Source organism: Watersipora subatra, chromosome 4, assembly GCF_963576615.1.
Source record: "Watersipora subatra chromosome 4, tzWatSuba1.1, whole genome shotgun sequence".
Classification (NCBI taxonomy): domain Eukaryota; kingdom Metazoa; phylum Bryozoa; class Gymnolaemata; order Cheilostomatida; family Watersiporidae; genus Watersipora; species Watersipora subatra.
The window spans coordinates 3,980,436-4,001,495 of record NC_088711.1 but is presented as its reverse complement, the minus strand read 5'-3'; the positions used below and the strand labels follow the sequence as shown (position 1 = coordinate 4,001,495).

Sequence of the window (21,060 nt, the reverse complement as noted above, 5' to 3'; positions counted from 1 at the left end):
AACCACTACAGCAACAACAAAAATTAATTGTTATTGATAACAAGTCATTATTAGTACTATTTTGTGGACACTTCTACTGATCACTTTTTATTATGGGTTTGTTAAGATCAAAGAATGTCAAAGTGGCGGTCAAATGGAGGTGGCATTCAATTAAAGAGTAGCGTAGTATTTTTTAAACCTTCTTCGATAGCAGTGTTCTATTAAAGGTGGCGTTCAAATAAAGGTTTTACAGTGTATTTAGCCAACAACAAATTAGCTTCAATTACAAAATAGCCTCGCTGCAAATTGAAGACACTGTAGATGGTTCCCTGCAGGGATCACTGCCTTCCATTTGACAAACCTTACAACAGTTACAACCACATTAAATGTCAAACCTGTTCCAGTATTGCGTTGAACAAAGGTGTCTGCTATAACGGGTAGGAGTCTGTCAGAAAATGGATGAATTGCTCTTCTGCCTATCAAATGCTGGTACCGTTCATCATCAGGGTGCACAGCGATCGCCATATCTCCAAGAAGTGTCTCGAGGCGTGTAGTGGCCACAACAATTTCTTCAGAGTTTTCTATAACAGTCGAGCTAATGCAATTCTAAGCTACACAAAATGCTAACAGCTGCTATGACACTAAAAAAAGCGTTCTAAAAATGAAACAGATCTCAAAGCTTATAGCTTAACTGTTTAAAATACTGCAAGGTCTGATATAACCACGATTAATGCTTGGCACATGAATAATATAACAATAAAAATACATATTACTAATAATAATAAGATGCTAAGCCTAGCCAATTGTTAACCCTAAAGGAGAATAAAGTTTAGCACTGCACCACTCAAGGTGTTCCCTCCATTCTTAAGTCATTGATTATTATTCACTTTGCTCTACAAATCTTTTCTATTTATAAGTCAAAATGCAAATCGATGTAAATTGTCTAATCGGGTTTTATAGGTCACTTAATAAAATGTTTTTTCATTTTATCAACCTGGTGCATTCCCATTGTATTAATGATAGGTAACACTACTTTAACATTAATGTTCATGTGTCAAAAATGTGTAAATGTGAAAGGCTATACTTCTATACTTGATTTTCTAGTCATCAATCATGAACTCAATGTCCTAGTTGATCTCTTTTACAGTATTAACTGGGACTAACTTGCGAGCACCAGTACAGGAAATACATTTAACTTGTCCTTGGCGCTAAAGGCAAACCTTGTAGACCAAACGTTTTAACATTTAAGGCTTGCATAAACAATTTATAAATAATATACCCTCTATCGAAGTCTAGTGATAGAAATAATGTTCCTGCTAACAGCTGGATACATAAAAGTGTTGTCCACCTTTAACTACTATTGCTTTAAAGTGACTTAACTAGTACAGACTTGGATAACTGGTACAGCACTCAGATCCTTATGAAGTTAGCTGAAGGTGTCAGCGGGTTGTACATGTATTTGTGGTTACTAACAATGGCTGATTACAACTTTTATCATCAACAAATCCTTGTTCACCTTAGTATGAGTAATTTGACCAAATGCATTAGTTAACACCAACATACATGTATGTTCTCACAGTTAACACCAACATACATGTATGTTCTCACAGTTAACACCAACATACATGTATGTTCTCACAGTTAACACCAACATACATGTATGTTCTCACAGTTAACATCAACATACATGTATGTTCTCACAGTTAAAACTAAGAACTTGAAGGTTTCATTGTGATATTATAAGTTCATAGTTATGACATTTGAAATCTCATGCTCAAATATCTTTAATTATCCATAGGTGATCAACAATTTATTGGTAAACGTGAGAAAGAGACTAATTGTTATAGTAAAATGAAAACAACCAGATCATCTGATACATTGATAATGAATTAAAGCGACAAATTATTTTCAGAGACAAATGCGAAAGGTTTCGGGCTAAAGTGTGCGCAGCTAAATTGATAAAATACAAGAGGTGAATAGTCTCCAAGATTGAATAGTTCATTATAAATTGCTTTTCCAAAAACTATGTTGTTTATAGTTGGTAACTCTATGACCAAGGAGACAAAGTGATTTTCTAAGCTTATTTGCTATAAGAAGCACTAAACTGTTATCAATAAGGATTGCAAAGCAAATGCTACTCACAGTAACTCACTTGTTAAACTTACTAATATACTAATTTACTAAATACTAATTTTTTCCATACACACTTCTATGTACTCATCATTATTATTAATTCAACATATTCATAATTTTTATTTTGTTCCATCAGTTTGTTTTAATTGTATCAGTATCAAATCATTTTTCATTGTAACAAATCATACATTATCTAGCCATTACTTGCTAACTATTTCACGTTTGAGCATCTTTACAAGATAAATAGTAAATGTGTTCAAATGTCTAAATTTGAACACATTTTCTATTAAATTCACTTGAACTGGTCTAAATTTATTTCTCTAAATTTATTTGAACTGTTCAAAACACTTTTCTCCTGATATGAAGTTTAAAAAGATTTGTATGTTCATTTTCCTATAATGAACTTCGTGTACAACAAGCAAGTTCTTTAGATATTACACATTATATGAAATTTTAGTGGTTGATATATGTTCCTACTGGGGAACCCCCCACCCTATAGGCCATCCCATGGCCAAATATGAAAAATCAAATATGTAAATAACAAACTACAAATGACAAACACTTTATTATATATGTTTAGAAGGAATATTTTTCAACAATCTATTTTAGCTATGCCTCGAACTTTCGAATATTGAAATTATGCATTGGCCGGATACACACAGAAATAAACAAACACTTTCATTTAAAAGTTGAACATTGTAAATGTTGTATATCATATATGTATTGTATTGTATATGTTGTTATATTATATCTATATATTAAAATCTCAATGTTTGTCTGTATTCTGTCTGTCTGCTTATATCGGTAAAGTTTTAAGAATTAAAAATCTGCTGCAAACTGGTTTAAACACATAAATACATAAGTGAAGAAAAATGCTTAAACTCACATTGCCAACAAAACTATTGCAATCAGTACAGATCTGTAGTAAGCACTGCAGCAGGTACAGTAGGCACTACACAGAAATAAACACAATACATAGAAATAAATACAATATACAGAAATAAACACAATACACAGAAATAAACAGACACCTTCATTTAAAAGTTAAAATGGCAAATGTTGTATGTGTTGATTAAAGGTAATTTTTCTGTGCAAAACCTTTTTTATTACCCGTGCAACGCTGGACAATCATCTAGTAAAGTGATAAATCTCTAACTACCAACAAGAATGATGGTCACATGGTTACAGCTTCAACTCTCAAAATTTGCCATCATTAAAAACTTTAGCCTTCAATTATGGTGCTTCAATAACTAAAGGACACATGAAACAAATTTCATTCCACTATTGCATGCTTTACAATGGTACAGGTGTAAACAATGCTCCAAAATCTAACGATGCTTGATCATTGTTATTTACCTTAATATGGCATTGAGAATTTAGTTGAAGAATACAAGCAATACAGAACGATTCTTCAGATGAACTTGCATGGCTGAACATTAAAACTGTAGGATCTCCACTGCGATGGATAACATCTCTCACATAATGTATTTTATGGTGCATTATACTGTAGCATGGAAAGTACCTCTCACATAATGTATTTTATGGTATATTATAGCATGGAAAGTATCTCTCACATAATGTATTTTATGGTATATTATAGAATGGAAAGTATCTCTCACATAATGTATTTTATGGTATATTATAGAATGGAAAGTATCTCTCACATAATGTATTTTATGGTATATTATAGAATGGAAAGTATCTCCCACATAATGTATTTTATGGTATATTATGGAATGGAAAGTATCTCTCACATAATGTATTTTATGGTATATTATAGAATGGAAAGTATCTCCCACATAATGTATTTTATGGTATATTATGGAATCGAAAGTATCTCTCACATAATGTATTTTATGGTACACTATAGCATGGAAGGCATCCCTCTTATATTTATTTTATAATATATTATAGAATCTTAGAATAATATGGGAATGTACTAACCAGAATCATATATGGGGTATGCAAAGGAAGTTAAATACCCAAGAGTGATCTTGTGCTTGTAACCAGGTACATCAAATGGTGTAGGCCCATCAATTTCTTTAACATCTACCTAAAGCATCGGTATAAATTGCACAACCTTTTGATACTGAAAAGGATCAATTCAGCTAAATAAATCCAACTGAACAAAGCTATAAACGGAATATGAGAAGCACAAATATATCAGATAAATCACCTCTATATCGGCGATGGCAGACTTTAGCTGGCAAGACCAGTTGACTAGGCGAGTTTTCCTTGTAATCAGGCCTTGATTGTGCAGATCGCAGAAGGCAGTTGTGACTGCCTCTTTTATTTTATCATCCATTGTGAATATGGCGCGACTCCAGTCTAGACTTAGTCCCAATCGTTTTAGCTGAGATGTAATTTCTTCTGCCCGACTAACAACAATATGGATAACTTATAATGCTATACATGTATAATGCCAAAACAAGGCCCAGGGACTGACTATAGAAGAGTACCTTAACCACAAGCAAAAAACATTGGCAAGAAAAGCTTGTAGCAACTCAATTAGCTGTGAATGACATGCTGAACTTTGTTACACATTGATTTCTTCTATTTATAGACTGTTGATAAAATCAAAAACATCGTACTACATAGTTGTAAATTTTTGTCATTAATGGAGCAGCCATTGACTTATTGTTGACAGTGCCCAACCTGCGAATAAAAGGTTTGGATTCAAAATCCACAAGGCCACTGGTAGTGATAAGAAAAACATCCTTCCTTTAACTGCTCTCTCTACCAATATAACAATGCCGATTAGTCTGTACTCTGATAAGCGATCGCCTGATTGGAGGTTGGTGAGAAAAGAGCAATATTAATATATTTTCACAATTTATTTGCTAACAAGTCGTAAAAAGAAGCCTCTTTGCAAATATACATATAATTATATTAATAGATTCATGTTCGGGTCTATTGAATGACTCGAAAAGAATAGAGCGTTCAAGCAACATAATAAATATGGTAGTTATTCTAAGCAGAGTAAGATTACAGTTAAATATTTGACGAATATTGCAAGATATAAAATCAATTATGTTATAGACTAATACAAAAGTCAAGTCCATGACTGATACTGGCCAAGTCCTTTTGTGCATGCAACTACCTGGCAAAAAACAAAGTTTAGTTGGCTACTACAATACTGGATTATGATAATTTTTAGAGATCAAATCATGTTGTAGATGCTCCAAATTTATTGCGTGCATTAAATTAACTATGTACAAACATATTAGCTAAAATGAAGGCAGTCCTAGACAAGAGCAGTAAATATGTCAACTTGGCTATGACAGGCTCGTTCTATGGAAAGCGGAGTAGCTAGTTGTAGTGAAGAAAAATGATATGTCAGACCAAGCAGAGAACACAGAAACCGTTCCTTTAATATTAATAAAACTTACAAATCGATTGGTGGAACTAGTACAAGCTTATAACAAGGAGCTATTTTTTGATACCCTATAAAATTAACCGTCTTTTTGAGAATTTCAACTCGGTCAAGACAAATATAATACTGATAGTGTCATGGTGTTTACTAAGAAATCTCCAATAACTTTGTGAATTATAGCAGTCGTGTTCTCCTTTATTTAATGTGAAATGCAACTCCTAATATATAGATATGACAAATCCAATAGCACATTAATGCCACCTGCATGTTGATATGTTCAGGCAAACAGTGACCAGGTAGCAAGTCTGCAGCTATGTTTATCTATACAGTAGTCACTCCTATAATGTAAACCTTCTTTTACATTAATTCCGCTTAATAAAGAATATATGTAAAGTTTTAGTGGGTGTAAGTTTTAATTTTTAATTAAAATTTAAGCTTAAAGTTTGGATTTATGTAGAGTGTTAAGTTGAATAATGAGTCCCATAGTGAAGCTTAAAAATATCGCTTTCTCTTTCTCAGTCGGGAGAGAAAACAATGTATAGGGTAATAAGTCTATTTTTTCCTTTTTGAAGGGCCAGAGAAAAGGTCTTGGAAAATCTTAGAACGGATTAAGCAATTTACAAATAATTTACTGTTCATATAACGTAAAATTCTTAGAACGTAAACGTTCTCGAAACGGATTATCACTTGTACTGTACATCTAAGCTCAGCCCATCAATTTAGTATCACATATCGATATAAGCAATGTTCAATTATTGTATTACAAGTTGTCTTCTCAATACTCTGACAACTCTCCAGTTTTGAGCTGCGTTGTTTTAGGGAACACTCACTACCTGTTGTTTTAGCTATTAGATTGTAAGAGCACTAATGCAGTGAGTTTACTAACATATAACTAAATTGGGCACAACTTGAAAGCAATGTTATGCCCATAAGTAAATTAATAAAGTAAGAATTCAAGCAAAAGGAAGATAAGTTATGTACAGATGAAAAACATTGGCACTACTAAGTCTATGTAGGTACTACTGTAAATGTTGCTGTAGGGACTACTGTAGGTATTGCTGTAGGTACTACTGTAGGTACTGTTGTAGGTACTACTGTATGTACTACTGTAGGTACTGCTGTAGGTACTACTGTAAGTACTGCTGTAGATACTACTGTAGGTACTGCCGTAGGTACTGCTGTAGGTACTACTGTAAGTACTGCTGTAGGTACTGCTGTAGGTACTACTGTAGGTATTGCTGTAGGTATTACTGTAGGTACTAGTTGAACCATACATGGGCATGACAAACTTTACAGTTTCCTTGTAGTATTTCCCACCGCTAACTTCAAATTTTTACATACATAAATGTCAGCCCTTTATACAAGATAATAGATAGAGATTGATCGTCTCTGTAGCAGTGCTATGACCCATCAGACAACCAACTATCTCAACTCTGCCTCGGGTCTTTTACATATACGGCAGCAAGTGTAGGATTGCATTAGGTGAGACTTACTCAAGTTTCCATTGCCAGATAAGTTTAACAAATGCTTCCTTTCCAATGTCATGTCTAGTTAGCCTTTCCTCCCTCCATAGTTTTTTCTCTACCACCACCTGCGTGGCAATGCCAGCATGGTCTAGACCAGGTATCCATAGAGTTGAAAGTCCTCGCATACGATTCCTTCAAAATGACATGAGACCAGCCATGAGACTCCATACATTTTAGTATGGTATTAACACACAATATGTGATTAGTCATCTATACTTGACGATCGATAAATTTGATTCATTATTGACAACTCAAAGTATCGTTGACTAAGGCATACAATATAACCTTAACTTGTACACTCAATGTAACGTTGACTTATATACTCTGTTTCACTGACTTATATAATCATGTAACACTGACATGTGGAAACTAATAAAATTTAATTACAAAATTATTTTTGGAAGAGAAATCTAAGATCATAGAGTTGACATAGAAAAGCGTGCACTCACCATCTCACTAGAGCATCTTGAATCGCACTAGTAAATGCATGACCTATGTGTAGTTTTCCAGTTACATTTGGTGGTGGCAAAATCATGACAAACTTATCCTTAGCATCTGTAGGCTTGAAATACCCTTGCTTAACCCACCAATCGTACCAGGCTGCTTCAGTAAATCGTGAGCTGTATGACTTGGGTAGAGGCAATGTGACATCTGTAACGACGAGATTAGCCAGTTAGTTATACACATGTACATGTATCTAAGAACGTACATGTATCTACATTGTAGCCTTTTAACTACATTTCCCATTTCACCCAATCAGAAATTCATTCAAAAACATCAAGACTGAGGTACATAAAATAATGTCAGCTTATGAAAACATGCTGCAGTAGTCTCAGTAAACTCTATGACACTCAGCTGAACATGCCTTTTTTATCTCCAGGTTTGGTAACTGCATCATAACTTGCCATCGGCTGCTTTTGAATCTTGGCCTTCTGTAAATATGACCTTAATATTTACACATTTTGGAATATAACCCAAATGAGCTGGTCACTGATTAAGAAGATCCTCGCGAACATAATACATTGCAACAGCTAAAGATTTAGGTTTCTGAATATTCTGAGTAGCTGACTGTAATAAATACCTTGTATAGAGGTGATGTTGTGGAGAGGCATCTTCTAAGGCATTTGTTGCACAGAAACGTATGCATACCAGCAAGCGCTTGGGAAAAATAAACCATGTCTGAGAGATAGTTAGCCCAAGCGAGCCGAGTTTTGAGAAATTTAGAATATAACTATCAACTTGGGTGAACAAAATCTGCAAAAAAAGCAATTAACAAGCTATAATCTAATACTAAAAAGTGATTTGAAGAGCCTGAGATGAAACAACACTAAAAGATTTAATGAACATAAATCTTGTTAATGGAGAGCATTTTGCAATGCTAAAAGCCAAATGTCTATGAAGACGGTTGTGCTGAAACTGTTCTGGCTGATCAATAGTCTCTATCTGCTTCAAGAATTAAAAAGTTAGGTTTGGGAAAATTCTGGCTGCAACTAAAGGCCGGTTCACGTTATATCGCTGTTTATCAGCATTTCCCTTTTAGCGTTCATCGTCGATTATGTGAACCATGAATTGATGGCATCAACAAAGCATCGCCAGACATGGCGATGCTTCGGAACACGTCAGAAAGTTTGCAGCTGTCAAACATTCCTGATACTTCGTCGAGCATCAATGACTGCCTTTCAAATGTGAACCATTTCGACGATGGTAATCCGCGGTCACTGATAAAGTGATTTATTCATATCCGTTTATGATAGTTGCTGCGGAACAAGTTTTTGATTCTAGCACAAGAAAAAAAGAGGTTTCTTCGCAAAAAATTAAAAAGATAAATGAAAACATTACGTCACAGAGTACTTCTTGATGCAAACGCAGATGGGTATGTGATAGTGTGAACATGGTTATCATCGACGATCACCGAAGTATCGTTCATTTTTCTGTGACGCCATTCTATCGTTGCCTGCCATCTTTGTAGGCAACTTTTGTCATTGCAAACATGAAGCTTCTGCAATTAATTTTTGCGAACGATGCTTTTGTTTGCAATTTTTTTTTATTATAATATCAAAATGACACCAAAAAACACTATTAAATAAGAGAATGACGATCGTTTTCTACAAATATGGCGGCCTTTGCGCAAACGAGTGCATGTGCAAACGGATTGATGACGTAAAATAAATGATGGATTGTGGCATCAACGCCGAAATAGTGTGAACCGGCCTTAAGGGTGATGTCAAATGTTAGAGAGGAATTGATAGAAAGATATTGATTTCAACTTGCCAGGGTAAAGAATTCTTACAATCTGAGAAAATCTCATAAGTGATTGAAATTTTAGCATTAATTCTTCATAAAGAGCTGTTCTCCACTAGAGAACAGTGTTAATGTCACGTTTATTAAATCTGAAGATTCCTTTTTTCAATACACCAGGTATAGTTGGAATCGCCAAGGAGAAGGCATATACATCATTACAGACTACTACGTATGTGCTTGAAGGGTTAGAACAGAATTTGTTGGGTATCAGGGAAACAAAAAACTAGATTTGCTGGCAATAGCTAAGAACACAACTGTGTTCCAACCAGCTTGAGTTTGATGAAAAGATAAGTGAAGCATCAGAATTGGCATTACCACTGATGAGTTCAGGCACTGGTTTCATTGAGAAAAACATACAAGTAGTAAACTCTAAATTGCAATGTATGGTAGTGCTCTAAAGTGCTAAAATAGGTAGGTGGCCATCAAGATGTGAGTCAGAGATAAAAAGAGATCCACTTCTGCATCTCCTATTTAATTTCTCGACACGAGAATCGTGTAATAATGGTGCTGAGTGGCTAGAGTGTGGTGGCAAGATACTTGGCTCCGGCATTAAATTGGTTACATGTAGCATCGCAAATGAGAGTGATGGCAAGCCAGGTGATGGCACAGAAATTGCTATAGAAGATAATGGAAAAAGGAGCAATTGTCAGTCATTCCAAGCACTAGAACCAAGAAAATTGGATTTATCTAAAAAGGCAAACTGGTTGTAACTTGATATATTCACAAAGCTTTTCAATGAAAGCTTAGTGAATGGGAAAAGTCAATGCCAATGTAACAGGCAGCTTACTGGGTGTATGGAAAAGAAACATGCTGGTGAATGTTGACATAGTCGCTTTTTAGGGATGAGGTTGAGAGGAGGTTGAGGTCAAGGAGAAGGACAAGAAGAACCAGTAGAAACTGACGTATTCAATACTGATTCAGCCACCTCTTACAGAAGTGACAAAGGTAGACTCTCACTCCATTGAGAGAAGGTCAAAGTAATTCCAATTCAAAAGCTGACTTTTGATGATGCTAGTGTTTTAGGTGAGGATAATCTCATGCACTGGTTTAAGAATCAGAACACAGATTACCCCTTTGGTAGGTCTCCTAACTTGAAGTAGAAGCAGTGTGCGGAAAGTTTGCTACAAAGTTTCTGATCGCTGGTAAGTTCAAAAAGCAGCCTGTTTAGTCACAGTTGTTTGACCTTAGAAACTTTGAGGCGGTTTGCGTGTGTAAATATTGATCTGTGCTTATTTGCTGACTTATGCAGATTAAATCTGATATCAAGTCAGCCTACAAGCTTTGTAAAGAAGACATGTTATATATGTATAAGTTCATATCGAGATTGTTGTAGGAACAGTTAACATTGTAGGAATTTGGTACACAGGAGTGAGCGATTGACTGGGAATAAAACGAAACTTGAAATAAAAGCCAATAAAAAGCTTGTAAGGAGTTTGTTGAACATTCAAAGTTTTATTGGAATTTTTCTAGTAGCAAATATTAACGGTTTGATATCGAAATATAAAACTCATATACCAAATATATTGAGTTCTCAGTGTGATCATTCTGAAGAAAAGACTAGCGTGCTCCGAATCCAATTGTAAGTTTTTGTAGATCATGAGCAAAGAGCAAATGATATATACATATTTAGATTATTTACAAGTGGCATCTATGGAGTTCAATGTTTGACGTTGAAAATATTAAAACAATCAATCTTATACATACTATATTTGCAAGTGAGCCGCTTCATTACTCACGAACAACCCACGCCTGTTAGTAAAATTACGTCCAGCACATAGCGAACCAAATTCCCGGGAAAGGTAACGCGAGCTAGCCTAGCAGCGCACACGGCATCGGCTTAGTGTGTAGCGACCCCATTGGTTATTATTTCTTATATGTGTGATTTATTCTTGCAAAAAGTTATTTGCAGGCAACATTGCTTTTAGCCAATGAATATCTATTTCATTGAACTGAACATTTTGTAGCGATTCCATGTTTCACTGTTCTATTATACGTGCTCACAAATCACAGGTATTTGACCTTTTTCATTCATTTTTATCAGCTAACGCATAGTTCAAGCTGTAGTTTTGTCTTTTTACGCTAATTAAAAGAACTGAATTTGTTCTACCAAATCTGTAAACATTGCATAAAGCTTATTGATGCTAGACTAATAAAGTTGTTTACCTGAACTGTCAACCCTATTTTAATGTAAATGTAAAAGCCTAAGACCAGTTTGTATGTGATTTAAAGGAAAGTGAAGTTTGAGAGGCTTTGTCAAAAACAGAAGAAAAGCACATCTATTTTATCTATCAAAACATAATCAGCCTCTTTGATTTTTATACTTTTAGCAGCCTAAACATTTTTGTTGCGCCAACCTTACATCAGGCACGTTTTTCCAGCAAATATTCTGGTTATTAATTCGATTATTAAAGTGCTCTGCAACAGCTTTGACCTAAAGCATTTTATAATGTGACCATGTCAATCACTTGACTGTTGAATCATGAATGAAACCTTTTGAAAAAATTTTTAGTAGCAACATTTGATGCTTTATTTTAGAGTTTACGATAAAGGCATTTTTGCTTTTGTGGTTAGCGATGCAGCTTTGTCGAAGACTTTGTTTTGTCTGGGCATTGGTTTTTTCCAATTTTTGTTGAAACTCATAGAACTAAATATTATTGGAGGATGTTTGTCGATCTTAGAACATGTCAGAGCCAGTACAGTCAAACCTCGATGTACAAAGTAAATTTATTCTGCTATTTGTTTCATATGTCGTGACTGTCATATGTTGGAACAAAAAATGCATTGTAGTCTACATGGTTCAACTTATTTTATGGCCTAAAAACTTAATGAGAAATGTTTCATATGGAGCCTTAAAGTGCCACGGGTTTGCAACCCGAGTTGATAAACCGAGTTATATTTACAAACGCGAGTTTGTAAAATAAGATGTAATATAATGGTATTACGGTAGCATAGCTGTAGATCTGGTTATATTAACGATGGTACACCAAAAGGCACTCGATAGCTAATAGAAATTAAACAATGTATGTATGTAGTGTAAAATTAAAACTTATGGCAGATTAGGGTGTCCCGGGTTTGCAAACCGAATTGATAAACTGAGTTATATTTAAAAACTTAAGTTTTTAAATGTAACTCGTTTTATCAACTCGGGTTGCAAACGCGGGACACTCTAATCCGCCATAAGTTCTAATTTTACAGTACATGCATACATAGTTTAATTTCTATTAGCTAACGGGTGCCTGTCAGTGTACCATTGTTAATATATGGTAACCAGATTTACCGTTTTGCTACCGTAATACCAGTATATTGCACCTTATTTTTACAAACTCGAGTCTGTAAATCTAACTCGGTTTATGCAAACCTGGAGCACTCTAATCCGCCATAGTTTCAGGTAAATACATCTAGCATTAAAACATACATTATACAAGCTATGCAAAAATATAAATGTAAAAATCTAAGTTATGCGTGATAAACTGCATAAAGCAATAATCAATACAAAATTAATTATTATCGCATCGGTATTGTGTTAAAAACAAGGCAAACTGCAGAGTACCTTAGTATGATATAGTATGTGAACACTGCAAGGGTAGAGCCTGTGGTAGCGATACATAGCTAGTCTAATGCAGACTAAGAGAGCTAAGGTGATTGACCCAACCTGTTTATATAAGCCTGTTTATATAATATTTCATGTCCTCACATGTATATTTTTAATTTGGTCTTTGATTATTATAACCAGTCTCTCCACTTTCACCCGTTTCCAGTTTTTTTTTCAAGTCACCTTTTTCTTCCTTTTGATAGTTAAAACTTTTTGGAAGATATTTTCTTAAGTTTTTTATATCATTTGTTGTTTTAATTTTGAGAAAAGATTTGTCTTCTTTTTTACAACTACTACCACTTGCATTAGTATACTTTAAAATTCATTACCTACAAACTAAAAATTAAAAGTATGACTTAGTATATAATATTACTGAAGCACCGTAAAACCAAATTATGTGAATAACTTTGTATGTAAGTGATCATTTACAAAACTGCATTGTTTAGAGATACTTCACACAATTTGTTGTATTTTACATACAACATGTTGGAAATTATTCTGTAAGTCAAATATATGCCTAAATTTGACATTATGTTTTGACAAATTCCTAGGTAGAAGTGATCATAAATTAAGGTTTGACTGTATGTGAACCAGGGATGTATCAACATCGGATCTATGGTGTTCTAATTTCAAGTGACTAGTTATAAGTTTATAGCCACTAATTCAAACACAAAAGGAGAGCAAAATATACTTGGTTATCAAGACATTGGCATATATGGCTGAAAAAAACATAAAAGCGTATTTTATTGATACGTTATTACAATAAGGTGAGGTTAAGGTCAACTAGTTCATGACTAGATGGTTTGTGATAGTGAGTCAAGTTCACTTTGAACCCATCACTAAGGAAGCTAAAGAGTCTTTTGAGCTATGGTATTTCACTGGTGTGGAAACCTTGAGTATTCTAATACTTTGGCTGACAGAAAGTACGACGATAAGACAGTTTTTAAAAAGTAAATTGGATTTTGTGTGGATCTATCAAACTACATGCCCATCTGTAGGATAAGGAACACAATACACTGAAAAATAATGCTTATGTTGAATGTTCAGCAAGGAACAGTTCATGTATCAATAAAGTTTGATGTAGCTTTAATTGCAAAATTTCACATAGGCCTATGCTGAATCACTGCGAAATATTACACCATTCAGAGAACAGAAAGCCGTTGGACAAAAGTATAATGGCTGTTATTCAAGGATTCATATTGTAAGAGTTGTCAAGAAATGAGTGTAGTATTACATGTAGATTGGTAAAGGAGGTTTATGTTAATACAGTATTTAAACTGAAGATGTATATTTCATTAAAGTAGAGCATAAAGGATCAAAACTGGCGATTACTATAGAGCTCACACTGTTGGGTACAACCAAGGCAATCAAAAGGTCAATAGATACAATGTCTACCTGTAACATGTTCAGCTAAAAAGCGTTGGGCTATTGAGCCAACTGCTACTAGAAAAGAATTTTCATATTTTAAGCAAGTGAAACTACAGGTCATCATGAGATGAAACCTATGAACTCGAAACTACTATGCTGCTGGTGATACGAGCAAACACTTTTTTGCCCTAATATTTACATGCTTGATAGTTCATAATGTTTGTGATTGTTTAATATCCTATAACATTATATCTCTCTGTATTGTTCATGAGTTGCTCTGTTGAGCTATTTAGGGGCTCAAGCACCTGATGTAATTTTTAATACCTGAAATTGTATTACTTGAAAAGTATGGCATCTCTAAACATGGTTTTTGCTATATTATAAATTGATTTTTTGCCTTTTTTATGACATTTTCATGTTTGCTATAATCTCTTTTTCTGTAGCAGTTATCAATAGTATATAACATTGTTTGTATGGTTCTTTTACCTCGATGCACAAATTGTTTTATTTCCGATGGCATACCTATTCACCTCATATTCAGATAAAATAGCTTATCCTCATGGCTATGTATGTTTTTTAGTCGAAAATTTCAGCAGTTTTATAAACCGGCATTATCTAGATATTAAAAATTTTACCTTTTGCACAAAAAAATGTCATCATGCTAAATTAGCCATTCAATTATCATTTTACTTTGAGTTGCATAACCTAAATAAGTATGTAATCATATGTAGGCTTGATAATGGCATTATACGAACTTCGATCACAGGAATGAGGCTTGATAATGGCATTATATGAACCTCGATCACAGGAATGAGGCTTGATAATGGCATTATATGAACCTCGATCACAGGAATGAGGCTATATAAGTATAAAATCCAGGATTCTGTTGTCATTCAGTATATTTATGCAATGCTCATTAAACCTACACAGAGTATGCTGATGAATGCTGTAAATACATGATTTAGTGCAGACAACTCCAATTTTAAAGTATCCATATGTGCTAGCTAATATCAAATAGCAAATTTATACCTTTCCAGATTTAAACAACAGTATCTAGATAGCAAAATTTATATAACAAGTCTAGAAAACAACAGCTTATGCAAATGCAACGAATCTTGCCGCAGCGACCATTTTGAAACACTTCTTGTCAAATGCTGCACCTAAAAGTTTTAACTGAATGCATGTAGCTTTTATTGGGTCAAGCACGTTTTTAAAATTTTCAAGAGCTTAGAAGCTTTTGGATGCATTCAACTTTTAAGGACTGTATTGTTCTAATGCTTTTTTAGATTATCCCCATATTACAACTGAAGGGATGACTGGTCATATTACTTATGCTCAGTTTATCACACAAGCCATTAGACTCTTTGAAAACTCAAAACTTCTTGGAGATCAATGGAATCTTTTAGAGCAGCCAAATTGTTGCCGACAGAAAATACAGTTTTTGGTCAAACGATGCTATAAGCCAAAAGAAAAACATGTATTGTCTGATATGCTGGTTGACACAACTTTGTCTCCAGCCTGTCAGTCGGAGGAAGTTGATGAAACCGTTACAATAAATCAAGAGGATTTGATAACAATCAAATATTATATAATCTACAGTAACAGCTACTCTGTTCCAGTGCTTTACTTCAATGCTTGTCATCAAGATGGCCGGTTGCTAAACCATCTAGAAATATCAGAGATATTTTCACCATATCATAGCGATTGTATGATGGAGCACCTGTGGAGTACAGTCACTCAGGTTGAACACCCAGTTTTTCAAACTCCTGTTTTTATGCTTCACCCATGTAAGACAGCCTCTATGATGAGCATCAAATGCTCAAACGAGGAAGGTACATCCGACCTGACTAGGGCTGATTGCTATCTGATTAAGTGGCTCAGCTCTGTTGCTCCAGCCATTGGGTTAGACATTTCTATTCGTTACTTTCAACTCCACTCTATAGACACCTAATTTATGTTTATAACAGCCTCCTAATTACAACATATCTTTAACTTACTGCTAAATATGATAGCCTGTAATGTATGACATTTTTTAGCATTGTATTACTACATTTCTCGTAGTCACAGCTACTCACCTGCTGTCTCTTGACAATTGTACATGCTGGCACGCAATACAATTGATATTTTCTATATATATTACATTTTTCTATTTTGTTATTCATTTTATTTGGTTTCCAAAAAATGGCTGATTACAGAAATATAATACAACCTAAAAAGGAGAGGTGAGTTCTCATTCATTTGGGTGCCATTCATTCTTCTTATGCTATTACGCCCCGCATACACCATGTCTCCATGGCTGTTCTAAATGAAGGCTAAGCTGTGATAGAGCTAAATCATTGGCAATGTGTATTTGTTATCACACGGTTACAGTTGCACAAACAGTTGCCATTAAGACGATAAGTCAGTCCAGGTAGTTAACCAACAACGCCATTTGGATTGCACGAACCACTCTTTACTCTGAACAGCCGTTTTTCTCCTCTTCTCTTCGCCAGACAACTGGCTCTGTTCAAGTCGCAGATGCGATCTGTAACCAGATATCAATAGATGGTAGGAGCTGTAACCAGATATCAATAGAATGTAGGAGCTGTAACCAGATATCAATAGATGGTAGGAGCTGTAACCAGATAACAATAGATGGTAGGAGCTGTAACCAGATATCAATAGATGGTAGGAGCTGTAACCAGATATCAATAGATGGTAGGAGCTGTAACCAGTTATCAATAGATGGTAGGAGCTGTAACCAGATATCAATAGATGGTAGGAGCTGTAACCAGATATCAATACATGGTAGAAGCTGTAGCAAACTATGTATGCAGCACAAGAGATTTGTTGTTCTTGCGCTCTGATCTACCTGTGCTCTGATTGGTTGTTACGTGTAGCAGTATGCGCAGTTCATTGGTGACCAATACAATAGCTATTTCTTTTATTTAATTTTCTTGAAAAACTAGTTGTAGAAGCATTATGAAGCATTCTACATAGTACTTACTATAGGTTTTTCCATCACTGCCGCAGGTTTTTTCTTGTTTTGCTCCATCACACGATTGTGTAGCATCACAATAGGCTTTGTCATAGTTTGCACATTTGCTGGTCTGAGTCGTTTTTTGATAATCTTGTGCGTAGGATGGTATCTGGCCTGCAGGATACTTGTTTGCTTTTCTGAAAACTTCAGCTTCACAATTAGCTATTTTCAAATGGCATTCATTATCTGTAAAATACAACCAAATCCTTTCGGTAGTAACAGAGAGTCACTTGTGCCTAGCTCAAATATTGAGCAAGAGCCATGGGTTGGGAATGATGGCACCAAGCTTTGAGCTGTAACATCAGTTGTGAGCTACTCGTGTAATAGGAAGTGTGACCTGCATCAAATATTAACCTTCTGTAAATTATAAACAATAATGATATACATTAGTTGTAGACATGTGAAAATATAAGCAATGATAATTCAGATATTCTTTATTAGTTGACCTACCAAAGACCTTGCTTCTGAGATCTCCTCCTCGCAGCGCACACACTACGCTGACAGGCTCAAGGTCACAGAACTTTCCATAGGTACTCAAACCAATACCTATAATCTTATCGCAACTTACTTGTCTCCAATCAGCTGCCCGGGTCAGGCTCACCAGCACAGCTAGAAAAAGCAAGAGCTAATTCAAAATCACTCAGTATTACCTGTTGACTGCTGCTTTGCGATCCGACTGCCACCATGCAGGTACTAAATGAAAGTTGGCTAGATGCAGGATTTCACTCTTGAGTTTTGTGATGATAAAACGCCTTTGCAACTATCAAGTAGGGCAGTGTTCTCAATCATATACATGTACAGCTTTAATGCGCTGTTCTCCATGTGGGCACTCTATCACTTTGATTGTACTTCACTGCTGTTTGCAGTGTTTTGCTACAGCTAATTTCTGAGAAAGCTTGTGTTAAGTTTAGTTTGCTGGAACAGATAAATACAGTTACTTGGGAGGTATGAAACCTCTACAGAATGCATGTCACAGGAGTAAACAACTTCAAAAAACTAAATGAGAAACAGCAGCAGCTTTAATCAGCTCTGGTAATAAACGTGACAGTGAATGCTGAGGAGAATAGTAAGCAAGTGATAAATACAGAAGATGAAGTAAAAATCATTAGAGTGAGTGCAGCAAGTAGACAGGCTAGTACAAGTTAAGATAAGTCCTGTTACGCTCACAATAATGATAGTAGTATTATATATGTAGAGATGACAACAGGGATGCTTCAATCTGTGCAGTATACAAAATACACTCAGCAAAAAAGAAGCTAAAGGAAAACTAGCCTGTTAACTCATCTCCAACCCTATCAATAGGATATTGTTTCTACAGCTCCAAAAATCCTACAATCGGTTTAGACTTCAGCGTGCTGTCTTCACCGCCCTCGTAGAAGTGTGGCATAAAAAAAAACAAATTATACCCGTGTCATACCCCTAGAGTTCCCATCATATGATGAGGAAAACTTTCACTCATTCATAACAGGTTGCACCATGTGAATGTTCTATATCACCTACTCACTCGTAATCACAATAGTCCTTGCTAACATGTTGCCAGTAACAGAGGTATAACCCAGCGCTGTCAGTAATTTGTAAAATAGCAAATGCAGTCAGCAGGTATCCGTAGAATATGTATGATCAGCAAAAGGATTACTAACAGAGCGATGTAGAAAGATCTTGCATCATCATGCTTATCAGCAGGTGTCACCTCTCACAGAGAGTAGACGTAGTGACAGCGCACAGCATATGCTCCTAACCGGTGTAATCAAGATCAGCCTAGAATTATGAATATAACTAAGCACTTGGGTAGGAGGCATGTGTCAAATGCTATTTAAAACATACAGTACTTCACACCATTGTTTTGGCTAATAATTTTATTTTGATAAGATTTGTTAACACTTCCGTCAGTTGTGGTTGTTAGTAGTATGTAGAGAGCAGATCTACACAAAAAAGTGACAGATCCAGCGGGGGGATAGAAAAAGGGGGTTGCGAATTAAATTGGCTAGGGGTGTAGATTGAATTACGTGGAGTTGAATGAGATGTTGGGGTTTGGGGGGAAATTGTGGTGTAGAGTAGGGGGTTGAATTCGAGGGGGTATGGATCCGCTCCCGGCGTAATCGGCGGATTATCTGTGGATGAGTCATCCGATTAGTGGGGGATGAGTCATCCGATTAAATGTGGATTATCGCGGGATTAGTCGGGGGAATCGTTGCGGATTAGTCGGCCGAATCGTCGCGGATTATCGGTGGATTAGTGGGGGGTGAATATCTGGGACATCGAGGGCTGGTTGGTTTTCCGGAGTGGATCTCGCGGATTATCGAGGAGAGCGAGAGATTACCGGATGAGTGAGGGGGTTAATATCTGGGACACCGAGGGGTTGATTTTCCGGAGATTGTTATATATTTGAAACATTGAATATATATGAGAAAGTGTTTATGTACAAAGTTATTTTTTGAAGATTTGATGATTTTGTAATGTTGAAGCTCTTGAATGGTTAAGAATTTTAAGGAATTTATTTTCGGTTTTTTTTTGTATTTTTTGTATGTAAGATTGAAATTTGTTGGAGAAATTAATATGTTGAATGAAAGATCAGTTTTATTACAAAATTATTCACTTTAAAAGATATATTTATATGTATTATTCATTATTTCCATCATCATTTTGTTTCAATAAAAATAAAATAGTTTATGTTTAACTTGAAATATATGAAAATGTTCAAGTAGATAGGACACAATAAAGATAATATAGTATAAATGAAACATTGAATATATACATAAGAAAATGTTCATGTACAATCTTTATAACGAAGTTTGTATCGAGTTGTTTATCATTCACTCATCGTCATCGGAAATATCTATGATAGCAGATTCCTTTTTGCATTGTGAACTCTCGTAAAATCTGCTTGCTTCTTCATGTCCCATGACTACTAAATCGTAGTATTCGCGAGTATTGTGAGATGTTACTAGTCCCTTGTATATAATGATACCCGGATAATTTTCTTTCAACGAAAGGGCATATCTCGAAGGCATCGTTAAAGTTCCTTGAACTTCCTCTCCATCAACTTTGGTTGAAAATGCTACAGTTGGTACCACATTCACCTTGCCTTCAGCATCTTTGTATTCACTTGTTCCAACATTGTGATAGCAGAAAATAGATGGTGCTTTGAACTCCTTGAGATGACGAGTCTCGAAAAGTTGTATAAGTTTTTCAAGTCTCTTCGATCTCAGATTGGCTAGAGTGCGTTCCATGTCCAAGGGAGTTGAGGTTCCTTCTGTTACTCGTCTTAAGTCATGGTAACTTCCCTGTCCATTACTCTTAGGTTTTAATCCAAGATATACCATAATACTTGGATAAGACAGCGATTCATCTAGAAATCGTTTTGGAGCAAATACAGCAGTAGATTTAGTAATCCCATTTTCCACATAGTTGAAGTGAATGATACAGCACGCTCCATGGATCGAATGAGCTTCTTCCGTTTTTGTCACCTCCATAATCAATCCTACTGAAAGGTCTGTCATTTTCTGCAGTGATTTTGCCTCCATTAAAGTATCCTTACTTAATGTTCTTAACTTGTCTGCCACATCTTTTGCCCTTTGCTCCAAATTCGTTTCGATTTGGTTGGATTTCTTCTTCTTCGTTGGAGGAGTCGTGTTAGAAAGAGTTACAGGTGAAATTCTCTTTTTCGTCATCTTCACTGAACTATTCGATCCAGGTTTTATTACTCCAGATTGAGTATTATCCTCCATAGTTGTGTAGTGTGTTAATTCTCTGAGTTTGAATGAAGAAC

At 35.3% G+C, this 21,060-nt stretch overlaps 3 protein-coding genes across 3 annotated transcripts in view; 1 reads left to right on the top strand and 2 right to left on the bottom strand.

Moving 5' to 3' along the window:
• Positions 1 to 11,049, bottom strand: part of LOC137392805 (valine--tRNA ligase-like) — a 46,938-nt gene extending 35,889 nt beyond the window's left edge. Inside the window, exons 1-8 of the mRNA XM_068079136.1 lie at positions 11,017 to 11,049; positions 8,093 to 8,265; positions 7,877 to 7,943; positions 7,461 to 7,662; positions 6,979 to 7,143; positions 4,289 to 4,490; positions 4,057 to 4,165; positions 375 to 560 (exon numbers count right to left, since the gene is read on the bottom strand). Of these exons, the coding sequence (XP_067935237.1) occupies positions 375 to 560; positions 4,057 to 4,165; positions 4,289 to 4,490; positions 6,979 to 7,143; positions 7,461 to 7,662; positions 7,877 to 7,943; positions 8,093 to 8,188 (1,027 nt within the window). The 5' untranslated portion in view covers positions 8,189 to 8,265; positions 11,017 to 11,049. The remainder of the gene's footprint in view (positions 1 to 374; positions 561 to 4,056; positions 4,166 to 4,288; positions 4,491 to 6,978; positions 7,144 to 7,460; positions 7,663 to 7,876; positions 7,944 to 8,092; positions 8,266 to 11,016) is intronic.
• A 157-nt stretch (positions 11,050 to 11,206) lies between these two features.
• LOC137393803 (ubiquitin-like-conjugating enzyme ATG10) lies at positions 11,207 to 16,790 on the top strand. Its single transcript, XM_068080499.1, has 2 exons — positions 11,207 to 11,322; positions 15,559 to 16,790. Exon 2 carries the CDS (start codon positions 15,585 to 15,587, stop codon positions 16,221 to 16,223), a length of 639 nt encoding a protein of 212 aa, XP_067936600.1. The 5' UTR covers positions 11,207 to 11,322; positions 15,559 to 15,584; the 3' UTR covers positions 16,224 to 16,790.
• LOC137393802 (agrin-like) lies at positions 15,881 to 18,901 on the bottom strand. The gene is made up of 5 exons (XM_068080497.1): positions 18,796 to 18,901; positions 17,742 to 17,900; positions 17,259 to 17,477; positions 16,719 to 16,796; positions 15,881 to 15,938 (listed from the first exon to the last, which is right to left on the bottom strand). Exons 1-5 carry the CDS (start codon positions 18,821 to 18,823, stop codon positions 15,901 to 15,903), a joined length of 522 nt encoding a protein of 173 aa, XP_067936598.1. The 5' UTR covers positions 18,824 to 18,901; the 3' UTR covers positions 15,881 to 15,900.
• Positions 18,902 to 21,060: the final 2,159 nt, after the last annotated feature.